This window comes from Eulemur rufifrons, chromosome 2 (genome assembly GCF_041146395.1).
Source record: "Eulemur rufifrons isolate Redbay chromosome 2, OSU_ERuf_1, whole genome shotgun sequence".
Lineage (NCBI taxonomy): Eukaryota > Metazoa > Chordata > Mammalia > Primates > Lemuridae > Eulemur > Eulemur rufifrons.
The window spans coordinates 11435966-11453922 of record NC_090984.1 but is presented as its reverse complement, the minus strand read 5'-3'; the positions used below and the strand labels follow the sequence as shown (position 1 = coordinate 11453922).

At 49.6% G+C, this 17957-nt stretch overlaps 1 protein-coding gene and 1 pseudogene across 9 annotated transcripts in view; one reads left to right on the top strand and one right to left on the bottom strand.

The window, feature by feature from the left end:
* Positions 1 to 17957, bottom strand: part of DNM2 (dynamin 2) — a 76561-nt gene that overhangs the window by 49620 nt on the left and 8984 nt on the right. For all 9 annotated transcript variants that reach the window (XM_069478387.1, XM_069478348.1, XM_069478363.1 and 6 more), the window contains exon 2: positions 40 to 113. In XM_069478387.1, coding sequence (XP_069334488.1) covers positions 40 to 113 — 74 coding nt within the window. The remainder of the gene's footprint in view (positions 1 to 39; positions 114 to 17957) is intronic.
* LOC138381101 (U6 spliceosomal RNA) lies at positions 11513 to 11568 on the top strand (annotated as a pseudogene).

Sequence of the window (17957 nt, the reverse complement as noted above, 5' to 3'; positions counted from 1 at the left end):
CGTTCGTTTCCAGCTGCAGCTGTGGGCCGCCCACCGTACCTGTTTTTGAGAAGATGAGCTGCAGAATGAGAGGCCGCCGGGTGACAATTCCTGAACCACGGGGAAGGAAGTCCCTGTGAGGGGGGAAAGGGACAGAAATTACTCACGCGTCCGGCTGGAGGGGCAGGAAGTGTGACCACACGTGGTGCAGCAACTCAGTCTTGCAATTTGGGCGACCTCAGCAAAGACACTAACCCTGGGGAACGCTCTGCTCTTGGAGGGTTATGAGGCCAAGGGGGTTGGGGAGTGTCAGGATTGAAAGTCACGTCCAATGGAACTATTTCCCTCTGGTGGGCTGTGCCCCACCCCAGAACTCCCAGGGGGTACTTTCCTTGACAAGGCTTAGACAAACTCCCCCATACTCAATAGGGAAATACATTTCCTACAGGTACAAGATCAATATAATGTCATATGCATGATATAAAGGTGAAATCAAAGTAGTTGATGACGTGAGGTGTTTCATGTCCAGAAAAGACACATCCACAGCCGCAGAAGACAGGAATTGACAGCAGACAGAGGGCAGAGAGCTTGCTCGGGTGACTGAAATGTTCTAAAACAGGACTATGGTGATGTTTTCTAAAATTTACTGTAAATATACTAAAATTCACTTATTTCAAAATGGGTGAATTTCATAGTATATAGATAACCCCTCAATAGAGCTGCTTAGGAAAAATAAATATCCTATATGAGGCTGGGTGCACTGCCATGTGCCTGTAGTCCCAGCTACTAGGGAGGCTTCGGTGGGAGGATTCTGTGACCCCAGGAGTTCAAGTCTACCCTGGTCAACTTCGCGAAATCTCATTTCTAAGAAGAAAAAAATCCTATACATTTCACAATGGAACTACGCAGGCCCAACCACCCTGGAAGACATAAGGAAGTAGCCCTGCGCCGACTGAACAGTGAATATGCCTGTATTCCACCACGCAGGAAGACCACAGGCCACCCTGTACCACGAGAAAGGAAAATGAACATGTCTAGCTGGGTACTGACCCAAGATCAGCATGTTCAGGGCAACTGACGCCTCACAACGGACACTGTTGTTTCATATAAAATGGCAAAAGATTCTAGGCTCGGGAAATTTCAAACAGAGTTTGCACCTAGATGGATGTTGGAAGGGCAAACAAGTATTGGGCAGATGTGTCCCACACACAGCAAGACGGCATGACAGGTCCCCAAGCAAGTGTCACTGGCATTACTGCCCTCCTGAGCAGGAGGGTAGCCCCACCCATGTTGGGAACCCTCGAAGGGGGCCCCGGAGGGTCCCGGGGAAGCAGCGTCTCTCTGTGTGGGCCCTCCACACTGTTGGGTGTGTCTGAAGTTCATTACTTTTCATAGTTGAATCGTGTCCCATTGCGTGGATTGCCCACGGTCTGTTCATCCATTCACCGTTCCATGGACATCTGCGGTCTTTCCCACTGGGGCCATCATAAATGAGGCTGGTCTGAATATTCCTGTACGTTCCTTTCATAGACATGTGCCCTTGTTTCTCTTGTTGAGTCACAGGGTGGACTTGAAGTTGAACCAGCAAAACTGGTCTCTGGTGATAGAAATCAGAGCAGTGGTTCCCTTTTGGGAAACTGGAAGGGGCAGGAAGGAACCTTCTGAGATAAAGACCACATCCTATCTATTGATCTGACCAGTGGTTACGAGGGCATAGCATTTATGAGAAAAATCAAGGTACACACTTAAGATTTATCCAATTTACCGTATCTAAGTAAAATCTCAAAGAAATCTCACAGATACAAATAAGCCCAAGAGGACAAACTCATAAAGATTCAGATACAAAAGTACAGAGTGGACATTCCATTAGAATTTGCCCACAGAGCTGGGCACGGTGGCTCACACCTGTAGTCCCAGCTACTTGGAAGGCTGAAGTGGGAGGATCGCTTGAGGTCAGGAGTTTGAGACCAGCCTGGGCAATATAGCAAGACCCCATCTCTACAAAAAATTTTTAAAAATTAGCCAAGCCTGATGGCATGCACCTGAAGTCAAAGCTGGGAAGGCTGAAGCAGGAGGATCACTTGAGCCCAGGAGATGGAGGCTGCAGCGAGCTATGATCACACCATTGCATTCCAGTTTGGGTGACAGAGCAAGACCTCATCTCTGGCAATAATAAAAATTTGCCCACGGAATGGTTACGATCTTGTTAGTTTCCCAATAAGAAGAAAAATTCAGATCTTAAAGAATTTTAAAGCCCAGTAAGGGGGAAGTAGTGAAATATAAATTATGGACCACCCATGCCACTGTGCAGCTACATATACACAAGAGCCTGTCATCTCTGGATGTGGAACTTCCTTCTGGGTACACTAAGAGAGGGGGAAAGAAGGTTTGTACTGATCAGTTTCACTATTAAAAAAATAATAATAAAAAGAAGAAAAGAAAGAAAAGGTACATTAGAATGCCTGTGTTTTGCTACTAAGAAAATCAAAAAGAAACAAGATAGAGACCCTAACTGCGGCCAGATTGGGAGGGAGTCACTGCATGTTCTAGAACATCTGAGTTTTATGTTCTAGAACATCTGAGTTTTGTATCATGCACATGTGTTACTGATTCCCAAAAACTACAATACCATTTTTAAAAAATAAAGTTGCCAATAGCTCTTGAGCAATCACGATATGCCAGGCGTGGAGTTGAGAATGTTCCATGGATTAAGCCCTTTAAGCATGACAAGATCCAACGAGACAGGTCTGTTGGCTCCCCTTTACAGATGTGACAGAGGCACGGAGGTAGGATGCCTACCCGAGGTCACACGGCACCCAGGAGGAGTGGGAACAGGGACTGAAACCCACGGGGTCTGAGCGCCCTGACCACCAGGCCACGTCTGAAGCAGAAGCTCCAGCAACCCTCCTGGCCAGGGCCGGGCTTTGAACCACTGGTGTTTGCTTGTGCTGTCCTGTGACTGTGCTTTGGGCACGTCTTGTCTGAGGTGCCAGGCACTGTGAGGACAATGGTGACGCCCCGATGCCACCAGCAGCCAGCACAGACAACGGACAATTAGAGCATCAGAAGAACTCGAGGCGTGTGTGAGGTCAAAGATAAACGCAGAAAGCTCTGGGCGTACGCAGAAGCCTGCTTTCTGGGGCTGGGGCCACAGTGGCCAGCCGGAATGACAAGGAGAGGGCACAGCCCAGGCAAAGGAGGCAGAGTTGTAGAGATTCTGAGGTCGGAGCTGGGCAGACACGGGGGGCCTCTCACACCAAGCTGGGAGCACCAGGAACCCTAGGAGTCATCCGACTGTGCTCCCGGAAGCTCCTGGACTGCTGCATGCAGAGGGTGGGCAACACCCAACATTGGCCTGGACAGCCCCAAAAGCAGCCCCCCAGAAACCTCCCAGGGGCTCAGTGAGAAAGAAGGGCCTGGCCCAAAGGTCCTGTTGCAACACAGCATTAGGGACACTCTTGGGCTCTTCCGGAAACCGCCTCCCAAGCAGCTCTGCCCAGAACACTGACTGTCCGCTTAGCTGGAAGTGACTTTCAAGCCTCAGTCATCCACTTCCTCCTCCCTGATCCCACCTACCTTGGGCGAGTACTGAAAGCCGCCTACCCCCCTCCTCTCTCTTCCCTGCTGCTATGATGTGCCAAGGCTGCCCTGACTTCCGACGCCAGCTCAGCCACCTCCGTGCTGTGTGACCTTGGGCTGGCTTCCCTGCCTCTGTGGTCTTGGATGCTGAGGTGGGAGGATTGTTCAAGACCAGCCTGGGCAATATAGCAAGACCCCATCTCTACAAAAAAATTTTTTTTAATTACCCGGGCATGTGTTGCGTGCCTGTAGTCCCAGCTACTCAGGAGGCTGAGACAGGAGGATCGCTTGAGCCCAGAATTCCAGGTCACAGTGAGCTATGACTGCCCCGCTGCACTCCTGCCTGTGGGGAGCACCCTGAGCCTCCTCTGAGATCTCTCTGGCACTTCTGGCCTCTAAGCCTTTGCAGGGTCTGTTCCGTCCACCAGGAAACCTTTCCTCACAGGCCCTGCCCACCTCGCCATTGGCAGATGCTGTGGCTTGCACCCCTCCCTCCCAAATGCACGTCCTTTCCCACGCCCACTAACATAGCCTCCTGGGGGGCAGGGGGTCTAGTCCTGTGGCAGGCCAGGACATATGTACTTGGCCAGTTCACCACAGAATCTCTAGCTCCTAGAACAGTGCCTGGTAGAGAGCAGGTGTTCATTAAATGCTTGTTGAATAGACAGGAGGAACACGGACTCTGGGGCCAGACAGCCTGTGCCCATGGGCGATGTGACCCTGAGCAGGTCTCTGCCCCTCTGGGCACTGGCTCTGCCATCTGTAGGATGGGAGGACGCTACCTATCCACCGTGGAGGGCCCAGCCAGCTGTGTGGCCTAGCTCAAGTTGCTTCGCCCCATTGGAGCCTCTTCTTCTGAGCTCTAAAATAGGCCACCTCTCCCTGGAAGGCAGTAGGGGGCAGGGAGGCAGGGATGCAGCCGGGAGGCGGCAGCCCATCATGCTGGGAGAGGCGCAGGGTAGTTTCCGGGTAGATCAGAAGCCTGGACTGTTTATTTACTGTCTTTTGAACATAGCACAAGGCCCCAGCAGGAGTCCTGTGACTTCCAGTCCCCTCAAGGGTGGGGACGGCTCCGGCTACATGCAGGGAGGATACAGGTCCAACCCTAGGCCTTCCCAGATAAGCCAGCAGAGGATGACTCAGCAAGTGGCCCAGAGCTGGCACCCAGGGGCCAGGCCACCCTTCACTTGAGCAGCCTCGAGACAGCGGCAGAGGCCGGGCAAGAGCCCTGGCCTGGGATCCCTTCCTCATCACCATATGGGCTCATCAGAGCAGTTTCTCAAAGCCTGAATGTGGCCAGGAGGACTCACAAAATATCACAGCCAGACTTTGCAGCCTGCTGGCGCCAGCCACAGGAAGAGCCCTCAGCAGATGCCACACACTCCAGGACCCTGTCCACGCCCAGCCCCTGCACTCAGGGCTCTGATAGGAGCTGTACAGAGAGCACTGGCCGTCTGTGAGGCTAGCTTGAACCCCATCTTAGGTGACATCTCAGCACATCCTCTGACAACTCCAAAGGGATGGTGCCAGGGCCAAAAGCCTCATTTCCAGGTGGGTAGACTGAGGCTCAGAGTTTCAGGACTTGTCCAGGCCCCTCAGCGAGGAAGGAGCAAGGCCAGAGATGGGAAGGCGAGTGGAACACCACGGAGGCAGACACCCCTGTCACCCCAACCCAGCCAGGGGCACCCTTTGTGGTTCTGCTAGAGCAGAAGTACAGCTCCACGCTCGACCTCCGGAGCCTCAACATACAGCCATGCACACACCCACCTCTCACCTCCCTCCAACAATAACCAACGGTCACCTGGCGTGGATGGCCAGCCCACACTCAGTGTCCCCAGGCAGGTGCCATGTAGTCATGCCAAGGGGCAGGTGGTGGGGCAGGGGGATGTCCCTAACTCGGGCCATACATCCTCTTCCTGTGGCTTTCACACAGCAAACCGCCTCCTCCCTACATCCCAGTGTGAAGCAGCTCACACACCACCCCGCTCAATGCTCCATGCCACGCACAACTGACTCCTTCCAGTTCACTGATTCCTTCCTGAGGCTGTGTCCCCATCCCACCTCGCCAATCCATTACAGCAGCAGCCTCATGCGGGCAAGGGCCCAAGTCCGGCATGTTGGTGGCTGTCTCCACAGCACCCAACACAGACACAGCCACCGCTGCCGGTGGAAGGAAAGACCAAGTCTCCCATTTTGCAGATGAGGAGACTGAGGCTTGCACGGCCCCTGCTGGGCTCTCCCTGCCCCACTCCAGGCATCACTCTCCATGAAATCCCCGGCCAGCAGCTCCTCCCTGCCCAGGAATCCTGTCACTCCCAGAGCAAGCCCCGCCCTTGGCACTCAAGCATTGGTGTCACCTGCTCCATGGTCTCATCTAAGGGACAGGTCAGGCCGGTGGCAAAAGCAGGAAGTGGCCTGTGGCGATTCGTGGCCATGGCTCTGGGACTCTCCAGACCATGAGCCAGATATGCCATTTCCTTTGTGGACAATCTGGGCGTGTGGAGTCACCTTTTTGTGTCTCATTAGTTAAGTGGAGATAATGCCACCTGTCTCAGAGGGGAAATGGACGCATTTGCAAAAGGAGCAGTTCCCCCATCCAATAAAAGTAAAACTCAGTATGATGTGAGTACGATCACAGCTCTCCTCTGCTCCTAAGTTACTTCAGGGCTCTCATGGCCCTGTCACCTACCTTCCTCCCTCCCTCCAGCAAGAGGACAAACACATTCCTGCCTCAGGGCCCTTGTGCCTGCCTGGAATCTCCTGCCTGAAATGACCTTCTTCTCCAAGCTTTTCTTTTCTTTTTTTTTTTTTGAGACAGAGTCTCGCTCTGTTGCCCGGGCTAGAGTGCCGTGGCGTCAGCCTAGCTCACAGCAACCTCACACTCCTGGGCTCGAGCAATCCTCCTGCCTCAGCCTCCGGAGTAGCTGAGACTACAGGCATGCACCACCATGCCCGGCTAATTTTTCCTATATATATTTTTAGTTGGCCAGATAATTTCTTTCTATTTTTAGTAGAGACGGGGTCTCGCTCTTGCTCAGGCTGGTCTCGAACTCCCGAGCTCAAACAATCCACCCACCTCGGCCTCCCAGAGTGCTAGGATTACAGGTGTGAGCCACCGTGCCTGGCCATCTCCAAGCTTTTTGACAACCCTTGCTCCCTCTGGTCACCCAGGGCTCAGCTCACAGGCTACCTCTCTACAGAGGCCTGACTGTCCCTACTCACTCCCACCCGCAGCCCACGTTGCCGGCACGTTGAGGGCAGAGGTGCTGAGTGTCCTCTCCCCAGCACCCAGGGCCACTCTGGTTGGTGCACGGCCAATGCCCCACATTTGCAGGTTCCCCACCTGTCTGGCTTTGCAACCAAGGCCAACTCCCCGCAGCGAGTGAAAACCTATAGCGACCTAAATGCCCATCCGCAGGGAATTGGCTAAATCAATCTTGGGAATGAGTCTGGGAAGCAATGTAGGCTGTAGCACTGAAAGCCAAGTGCAATGCGCAGACCAGATTATACATGGAGGATGATAGCCTCCAATTTGGGGTTTTTTTTTTTTTTTTGGAGACAGGGTCTCACTCTGTCACCTAGGCTAGAGTACAGTGGCATAGTCATAGCTCACTGTAACCTCAAACTCCTGGGTTCAAGCGATCCTCCTCCACCTCCCAAGTAGCTGGGACTACAGGTGCACGCCACCACGTTCAGCTAACTTTTTAGTTTTTTGTAGAGACGGGGTCTCGCTATGTTGCCCAGGCTGGTGTCGAACTCCTGGCCTTCAGGGATCCTCCCGCCTCGGCCTCCCAAAGCGCTGGGACTACAGGCGTGAGCCGCGGCACCCGGCCCAGTTGGGGGTTATATTATGCATGTGCACATTCCCTACCTGTGCAGAGACAGCAGGCTTGGTAAATGTCACATGAGGAGTGGCAACGGAAAACTTTGTTTTATAGTCTCCAACGTAATTTGAATTTCAGTTTTTTACAACTTTTTGATAACCTTGATCACAGGCAAATATTTACCTTGTAATGTTTCAGTTGTGCTGAGAAGCCCCAAAGTCACTGTTGGCCACGCAACACTGTCGATGGTGACAGGGAAATGACTGCAATTTGGGGACCTAGAGCTTCCGACTCTATCCTATGGGGGTGCCCTCGGAGTGGTCCTAACTTCTCCACACTGCAGTGACACCCCGCGTCCCCTGCCTGGCCCTGCCATAGGCCATCTGTGGGACCTGGGCAGCAAAGTCTCTCCCGTCCGGCCAGGTGTCCCGCTCTGTGAAACAGGGTGTGGCGCGGGTGGGGTGTCGAGAGTGAAGGTGGTAGGGGTACGAAGTAAGTGCTCACCGGCTCTGCAGCCCTGACATGTGGCCCCCACACGATTCCCCGCTCTGCATCTGTCACCACCCTGAGGGCCCAGGAGACACAACAAGGGTAAATATGCAGGAATGACAGGAAGGCAGGGCACCGCCCCACTCCTGGTGTTCCAGAGCCAGCCTCTGTGCTGACCCCTTCCCTCAAGGAGAGTGGGTAGTGGCCTGTAGCAGGCGTGTTCCCCTTCCCTCCATTCCAGAGCCCTCTCCCAGGTCCAGAGCCTTCTCTCAGAGTGATGGGAGCCACGCCACAAGGAACCGTCCAGGCCGACCCAGACCACAGTGATGCACAGCTCCCTTCCTTCCTTGGGTCTCCTCTGTCCCATCCGCAAAAGCTCGCCTCTCAGCGATGCCTTCAACACACCCAGAGGCTTCCTTCCCCTCCTCCACCCTAACCTCCTGAGCCACGTTCCCCTGGGCCAGGGCAGTGCCTCCCTCCGTCAGATCACACCTAGCTTGTGATTAAAACCCACCCATGCCCTCCATCTCCCTTAGGACAAAGTCCTGTCCCCTCCCACTGGCCCACAAGCCAACTCCCTGCCATCCCCAGCTCCTTCCTGTGGCCCCAGACATCCCGGTCCCCTCACTGTGCTTCCTGCCCCACGGCCAGCACGTCCACCTGGACGGCGATGCCACCAGATGCCTGCACGGTGCCCCAACTCTTCCTTCCAACGCTGGCTCGGCGGCTCCCTGAACTTTGAAAATAGGAAGGCCAGGCTCAGCTTCCTCACGGGGACAACTTGGTGAGCAGACCTTTGGGTACAGAATCTGTAGCCCAATGGCTCAGCCATAGCCTCACTGTGTGACCAGGGCAAGGGTCACCACTTACCCAGAACTCAGTTTCTTTGCCTGTAAGGTGGGGCTAACAACAGGGCCCACCTGTTGGGTTGGCAGCAGACCTAGAAGGATGAGGCACATGAAGCCCAGGGCCTGGCATACGGAGGGTCCCATTCCATAGGACTGGTTCACAAAGGTGACAGAGGGGAGCAGGATGTCAACCCATGACCACAACAGACAAAGATCCTGTTCCTTGGCACAGCCTTTCCAGGGAGGCCTGGCAACATCATTCTAAATCTGTGTCCTTTCCAACGCAGCAACCTCCTTCAGGGGATTGGCCCTGAATACAGATAGCAGACTCACAAGTCTGTCGGCCCCCAAGGCTCTGACAGGAGGGGAAAAACTAGAATCAACTTCAAAGTTCATGTAGGAGTGACTGGGTTAGTGGGATCAGGAGGGACCAAGGAATACTACACAGCCATTAAAAAGCATAAGGCTCAGGAAATATAGGCAATGCAACTATGAGCGTTGGAGACGTCCATAACCCACTTTCAATAATAGATGGAACAACCAAGCAAAAAATAACAAAGAAACAGAAAACATGAACAACACCATGAACCAACAAGACCTGACAAACATGTCTGGAACACTCCACCCAACAGTAAAATACACATTCTTATCAACTGCACATGGAGAAAACTCTCTAGGATAGACCATATTTGAGGCCAAGGCATAAAACAAGACTCAGTAAATTTAAAAGGATTGAAATCATACAAAGTATGTTCTTCAACCACAATGGAATGAAGGTAGAAACCAACAACAGAAGGAAATTTGAGAAATTCACCAATATATACAAATTAACATATTCCTAAATAACCAATGAATCAAAGAAATCATAAGGGAAATTAGAAAACACTGAGACTGGCGGGGCACGGTGGCTCACACCCGTAATCCTAGCACTCTGGGAGGCCGAGGCGGGAGGATCGCTTGAGCTCAGGAGTTTGAGACCAGCCTGAGCAAGAGTGAGACCACATCTCTATTAAAATATAATTTAAAAAATTAAAAAATATAAAAAAAGAAAATAGAGATAAATGACAATGAAAACACAACATATCAAAATGTATATGATGCAGCTAAAACAGTACCTCGAGAGAAATTTATAAATATAAGCATCTATATTAAAAAAGATTTTCTGACTTCAATAACTTAATATTCCACCTTAAGAACCTACAAAAAGGCCAGGTGCGGTGCCTCATGCCTCAATCCTCAATCATGAGCCTGCTGATGAGGCTCAGGCCTCAATCCTAGCATGTTGGGAGGCTGAGGCAGGAGGACTGCTTGAAGCCAGGAGTTACAGACCAGCCTAAACAAGAGTGAGACCCTATCTCTACAAAAAATAAATAAATAAATAAATAAAATTGGCCAGGCCCAGTGGCATGCACGCCTATAGTCCCAGCTACTTGGGAGGCTAAGGCGGGAGGATCACTTGACCCCAGGAACTTTAGGTTGCAGTGAGCTATGATGGCATCACTACACTCTAACCCAGGTAACAGAGCGTGACCCTATCGCAAAATAAAAACAAACAAAAGAAAACCCTGAAGAAAGAGTAAACCAAACTCAAAGCAAACAGAAGGAAGAAAATAATAAAGAATTATTAAAGAAATAAGTTGACCCGGGTTCGATTCCCGGCCAACGCAGCTCTTGGCCGGGCGCGGTGGCTCACGCCTGTAATCCTAGCACTCTGGGAGGCCGAGGCGGGTGGATCGCTCAAAGTCAGGAGTTCAAGACCAGCCTGAGCAAGAGCGAGACCCCGTCTCTACTAAAAATAGAAAGAAATTGTATGGACAACTAAAAATATATACATAGAAAAATTAGCCGGGCATAGTGGCGCATGCCTGTAGTCCCAGCTACTTGGGAGGCTGAGGCAGGAGGATCGCTTGAGCCCAGGAGTTTGAGGTTGCTGTGAGCTAGGCTGACACCACAGCACTCACTCTAGCCCGGGCAACAGAGTGAGACTCTGTCTCAAAAAAAAAAAAAAAGAAAGAAAGAAAGAAAGAAAGAAAGAAATGAGGCTGGGCACGGTGGCTCACGCCTGTAATCCTAACATTCTCGGAGGCCAAGGCGGGAGGATCACTCAAGGTTAGGAGTTCGAGACCAGCCTGAGCAAGAGCGAGACCCAGTCTCTACTAAAAATAGAAAGAAATTATCTGGACAACTAAAAATATACAGAAAAAATTAGCCAGGCATGGTGGTGCATGCCTGTAGTCCCAGCTACTTGGGAGGCTGAGGCAGGAGGATCGCTTGAGCCCAGGAGTTTGAGGTTGCTGTGAGCTAGGCTGACGCCACGGCACTCACTCTAGCCTGGGCAACAGAGTGAGACTCTGTCTAAAAAAAAAAAAGAGGCCGGGCGCAGTGGCTCACGCCTATAATCCTAGCACTTGGGGGGCCGAGGCGGGCGGATCCTTTGAGCTCAGGAGTTCGAGACCAGCCTGAGCAAGAGCGAGACCCCGCCTCTACTAAAAATAGAAAGAAATTATATGGACGGCTAAAATATATAGAGAGAAAAATTAGCCGGGCATGGTGGCACATGCCTGTAGTCCCAGCTACTAGAGAGGCTGAGGCAGGAGGCTCGCTTGAGCCCAGGAGTTTGAGGTTGCTGTGAGCTAGGCTGACGCCATGGCACTCTAGCCTGGGCAACAGAGTGAGACTCTGACTCAAAAAAAAAAATTAAAAAATTAAAAAAAAAAAAAAAAAAAGAAAAAGCAGTCTTTAACTTACAATGCAACGATGAAAAGACAAATAACCCAATTTAAGAACAGGAGAGTGCTCGCTTCGGCAGCACATATACTAAAATTGGAACGATACAGAGAAGATTAGCAAAAAAAAAAAAAAAAAAAAAGGCAGACCGACCGACCAGGAGAAGGATCTGAATAGACATTTCTCCAAAGAAGAAATACAACCAGCCAATAAGTAAGTACATGAAAACCTTATCATTAGTTATTAAGGAAATGTAAAAAACTCCCAATGAGATTAAGATAAATACCCCTTCACACCTACTCGGAGGCTAAACTCAAAAAGACAGATAATAACAAGTGTTGGTGAGGATGTGGAGAAATTGGAATTGTCATACACTGGTAGTGAGACTGTATAATGGTGCAGCCACTTTGGGCAAGTGGCAGTATGGCATAAGGGTTACCTACCATATGACCCAGCAATTCCGCTCATAGGCATGTACCCAGGAGAAATGAACATATATGTCCTCACAAAGACTTATAATACACAAATGTCCATAGCACCATTATTCCTAACAGCCATAAAGATGGAAGCCCAAATGCCGATGAACAGATATACAAAATGTGCCATAAATATCCAAACAATGGAAAATTCTTATACTATAAAAAGGAATGAAGCACTGATACATGCTACAGCCTGGATGACTCTTGAAAATATGATGTTGGATGAAAGAAACAGACACAAAACGCCACATACTGCATGATTCCATTTATAAGAAATGATTCCATTTATCGGAAGCATCCAGGTATGGCAAATTCAGAGACAGGAAGGAGATGAGTGGCCGCCCGCAGCTGGCGGTGGGGAATGAGTGCTTAACAGATATGGCATGGATTAGGGGAAATGGAAATGTTCTGAAATTAGATAGTGGTGATGGTTGCGCAACTCTGTCAATGTACTAAAAACCACTGAATAGTATACTTCAAAAGGATGGTGTGTGAATTACATTTCAATAAAGATATGTAAGGGGGAAAAAATGGACAGGAACTCCCCGTGTGCCAACAAGGAAACAGGTCCATCTTAAAGATAAAAAGCTGCTGCCGACACACACAAACACTCCAAGCCTCTGACTGTGTGTAGCCAGTTCTTATTTCGCCCTCCTGTCCCTTGTCCCCTCTGTGACCCTGGATCTTAGCTAGAGCTTCCACTTTTCTGTGCTGTGTCTGACTAACATGGGCCTCCCTCCACCAGCCCAGCTCTGCAAAGTGGCGACCAGGGCTGTTTAGCCCCAGCTGGGTGGCAGCAGCCCAGATCGGACCCTGGCCACAGAGCAGGCTCAGCGGACTTTGCTGAGTGAGTCCCGCTCTGTGATTGAGATATAGATCACTGAGTGTATGCAGAAAGAGGATGGGTTTCCCAATCACTTACCATACTTACCACTTACTCATTCTAATAGGGGGAGATGAACAAGAAATCAAACAAAGAAACAGGACAATGATGCAAGTGACAAATGCTTCCAAGAAAAATTGAGCAGGGCATGGAGACAGAGTTAACAGCATGAGGGCATTTTAGCAGAGTGGCCAGGGAGGACCTCTGTGGAGGCAGCACTTAAGCAGAGCCTGACAGAGCTTGAGGAAGTGAGCCATAGAGCTATCTGAGGCAGAAATAGCATGTGCAAAGGCCCTGAGGTGGGACGGAGCCTGACTTGCTTGAGAGTAGCCAGGAGCTGCAGTGAGGACTTTAGCTTTTACCCCAAATGAGCTGGGAGCCATGGAGGGTTCTGGGCAGAGGTAGTTTTTTGTTTTTTTTGTTTTTTTTTTTTTTTAGAGACAGGGTCTCGCTCTGTTGCCTGTGCAGTGGCACAATCATAGCTCACTGCAACCTCAAATTCCTGGGCTCAAGCAATCTTTCCACTTCAGCCTCTGGAGTAGCTGCGACCACAGGCAGTGCCACTAGACCCAGCTAATCTTTTTTTAATTTTTGTAGAGACAGGGTCTCATTATATTCCCCAGGCTGGTCTCGAACTCCTGGCCTCAAGTGATCCTCCTGCCTTGGCCTGCCAAAGTGCCAAGGGATTATAGGCGTGAGCCACCGTGCCCAGCCAGGAAGGGCATATTCTTAACAGGCACACTCTGTCCACTGCAGGAAGAACAGCCCAGGGGCTAGGGAAGAGATGGAAGGTATAAGGTATAAGATCAAGGAGGTAGAGCCTGCGCTGGCCCAGGTAGGCACTGCCGGTGGATGGAAAAACACACAGTTATAGAAACTAATAACGCACATGTCCAGGTACTGACACAACAACAATCTTTGTTGTAAAAATCAACAAGCTGATTTTTTAAATTTTTATTCTTTTACTTTTCATAAGAATTGTTTGCTTCTGAAACAAGCTCATTCTAAAATGTATACATGAAGCAGACGGAACTAGACTAGCCAAAACAATTTTGCAAAACGAGAACAAAGACGACACACACGGCCTGATTTCAAGACTTACTATAAAGCTACAATAATAAATGTGGTTTCGGCAAAAAGACCCACAGATGAATCTTAGAGAACAGAGAGTCTACAATGGATCTGCATAAAATTGATTTCTGCCAAAGGCAACTTAATAGAGAAAGGATGGTCTATTCAATAAATAGTATTTAAAACAATTGGACCTTCATATGCCAAAAAATAACAGTAAAAAATTAAAACCAGCCAGGCGCGGTGGCTCACGCCTGTAATCCTAGCACTCTGGGAGGCCGAGGCGGGCGGATCCTTTGAGCTCAGGGGTTTGAGACCAGCCTGAGCAACAGCGAGACCCCGTCTCTACTAAAAAAATAGAAAGAAATTATCTGGACAACTAAAAATATATAGAAAAAAATAGCCAGGGATGGTGGTGCATGCCTGTAGTCCAGTCCCAGCTACTCAGGAGGCTGAGGCAGGAGGATTGCTTGAGCCCAGGAGTTTGAGGTCGCTGTGAGCGAGGCTGACACCACGGCACTCTAGCCTGGGCAACAGAGTGAGACTCTGTCTCAAAAAAAAAAAAAAAAAAAATTAAAACCTCAACCTATACCTTGCAAGTTATACAAAAGTTAGATCAAAATGGCTTGTATTTCTTCTGAGCCACACAGAAACCTGCACATACATGTTTATATCAGCATTATTCACAATCGTCCAAAACTGGCGACAACCCCATGTCCTTCAGGGAGTGGATGGTTCAACAAACCACCGTCCAGCCCCACCACGAAATATTCCTGGGGAATAAAATGGAACGAACTATTTTTTTTTTTTTTTTTGAGAGAGTCTCACTGTTGCCTTGGCTAGAATGCTATGGCGTCAGCCTAGCTCACAGCAACCTCAAACTACTGGGCTCAAGCAATCCTCCTGCCTCAGCCTCCTGAATAGCTGGGACTACAGGCATGCCCCACCATGCCCAGCTAATTTTTTCTATATATTTTTAGTTGTCCAGATAACTTCTTTCTATTTTTTTTTTTTAGTAGAAACGGGGTCTCGCTCTTGCTCTTGCTCAGGCTGGTCTCGAACTCCTGGCCTCGAGCGATCCTCCTGCCTCGGCCTCCCAGAGTGCTAGGATTACAGGCGTGAGCCACCGCACCCGGCCGGAACGAACTATTAATGAATACAAACTGGACGATTTTCAAATGTGTTATGCTGAATGGAACAAGCCGGAATCAAAAGTCTGTATGAGTCCATTTACGTGAAATTCTGGAAAAGTCGAAACCATGAGGTTGGAGAACGGATCAGTGGCTGCCAGGTGCCGAAGTCCAGGAGGGGTAACTTCAAAGGGGTATGGGAGGGGGATTTTGGGGGTGATGGAAGTATTTTGTATCTTCATTGTAGTGGTGAGTATACAACTGTTTGCATTTGTCAAAACTTATAGAACTCAACACTAAAAAGGGTGATTTTACTGTACCTAAATTATACCTCCAGGGAACTACAACAACAAAAAAAAACTAATGAGCAAGCTCTCTATGTGCTGATACACTAAGATCTCCAAGAAATACTGTTAAATAACAATCTCATTGTGCAGAACAGGGTATAAATCAGTTATATTTATATTCAGTTATATTCTGCCCTCTGGGCGAGGGCAGAATAAGACACCTTTGCTTCAATATGCATGGAGAAAGTGAGGGAAACTATGAAGCCAAGGCTTCTTTCTCCAACTTTTATGACATTTTAAAATCTTGTCATGTGGATGTATTACCTATTGAAACCATCACATTAAAACGAGACCCCATCTCTACAAAAAATTAAAAATGTACCCAGGCACGGTGGCTCACGCCTGCAATCCCAGCACTTTGGGAGGCTGAGGCGGGAGGATTGCTGAGGCCAGGAATTTGAGGTTGCAGTGAGCTGTGATCATGCGCACTGCATGCCAGACTGGGAGACAGAGTGAGAGCCTGTCTTTAAAAAAAAAGAAAAGAAAAGGAACCCTCTATGCTTCCAAAGGATATGAAAAAGAGAAAAATAGTAACTTTCCAGTGGAGAAACCTGGCAACTCCACCACAGCCAAGGTCAACATCATCAGCGATAACTCTTGTTGATATCATATACTCCAACAGGATTCGAAGACGAGAAGGGCACCTCACCGACATTGCCTTCTTCCCCAAAACTCACAACCCCAGGCTAACCATGAGAACATACCACATAAGCTCAAATTGAGGGGCATTCTATGAAATATCAAGGTCATAAAAACCAAGGAAAGAGTGAGGCACTGTTCCAGACCAGATTTAAGGAGACGTGACAATGTGGGAAGATCCTGAGACAGAAAACGGACACAGTAGGAAAAACTGAAGAAATCTCAACAGACTGCCTTTCTCACTGGTAATATACCAAGGTTAATTTCCTATTGTGAGAAATGTACAATTAGGGGAAGCTGAGTGGAGGAGAAACAGAAGGTCTCTGTACTATATTTGTAACTTTTCTATAAATTTCAAGCTCATTTATTTTCTGTAAATCTAAAATTAATCCAAAATAAAAAGTTGATTAAAAACAAAACAAAAACAAAAAGGCAAAAGCCCTTGAAGGCACTAAATAGCCAGGACTTGGAACAAGGAGGTCACATTCTGATGAGACTTTGGGCTACAGAGCCGGAGTGTAGAGTCGCACTGGGTGGGTGGGCAGAGGGCATTCCCACTTAGAAACATAGAAAGTAGATCTGCAGCGAGGCATGGTGGCCCACACCTGTAGCCCTAGAGGTGGGAGGATTGCTTGAGGCCAGGAATTCGAGGCCAGCCTGGGCAACATAGAGAGACCCCACCTCTTAAACAAAAGAAAAAGAAAAACAAAAAAGATCTGGCAAGAGTCGCACACTGATAGAGGTGGTTTCTGTGCAAAGGGCAGTACAAATCTCCGCCCTATTCTGTCCACTTCCAGAAAGAGTGAAATTTTTTTTTTTTTTTTTACAATGAGTAAACAGTTGAACAATTCTTACAATGACAAAGAGTTTAGGCCGGGACAAAGAGTTTAGCCCGGGCGTGGTGGCTCACGCCTGTAATCCTAGCACTCTGGGAGGCTGAGGCGGGAGGATTGCTCAAGGTCAGGAGTTCAAGACCAGGCTGAGCAAGAGTGAGACCCCATCTCTACTAAAAATAGAAAGAAATTATCTGGACAACTAAAAATATATAGAAAAAATTAGCCGGGCATGGTGGCGCATGCCTGTAGTCCCAGCTACTCGGGAGGCTGAGGGAGGAGGATCGCTTGAGCCCAGGAGTTTGAGGTTGCTGTGAGCTAGGCTGACGCCACAGCACTCTAGCCCGGGCAAAAGAGTGAGACTCTGTCTCAAAAACAAGAAACAAAAAAAAAAAGTTTAAAAATCAGGCCAGCACATCATTTTTCCCCCAGTGCTGGGAGTATATTCCAGATGGGACCTGCACATCTCAGAAAGCAGCCTGCCCTGAGCTCCCTGGCAACCTCTGCCAGGCAGTGCCACCAAGCAGTGCCACTGGGCCATACGCTGTAGAAGCTGGGTTTCCGTCTAACCAGCTTCCGCCCAGACAACGGGGAGCTCAGTGTTGCAAGATAAGACGACGCACCAACGGAAACCACAGGAAGACTCCCTCGAGCTGAGCCAGTGGCTTGTGGCTCCAGTCACAGCCCCTGATCTTGATTTATGGATCCCGGGCTCTCTCTTGCCCCACCAGACAGAAAAGACCAACTTCCAAAGGCACTGTCCTTATAGCTGGTAGGTTCCTGATGACAGCGCCAGCTGGGATGTCTCTTAGACAAGGAGGATGCGAACCCCTAGAAGGACCCTGTCTATCAGCACAGAAGACAGAGGCCCTGTGGCCAGGACAGATGGAACTGTGTCCCAGTTCCCCCTGGGGGCTTCCTCTGGGGCTGGCCTGGTCGTGCCAGGGCGTATCACCCGGCAGGCGGGGTCACTCCAGCTGGGGACTGTTCCTCCCCGCGCGGCTGGCCCGCCAGGCTAGCAGCCCTGAAAGGCTCTTATCACTGGGAAAATGTGTCATGGGCAGTCTCCAGGGTGCCTCCTCCTTCGTCTGGGCGTGGGGGTGTCACCAGGGCCCTGGACAGCTCTGCT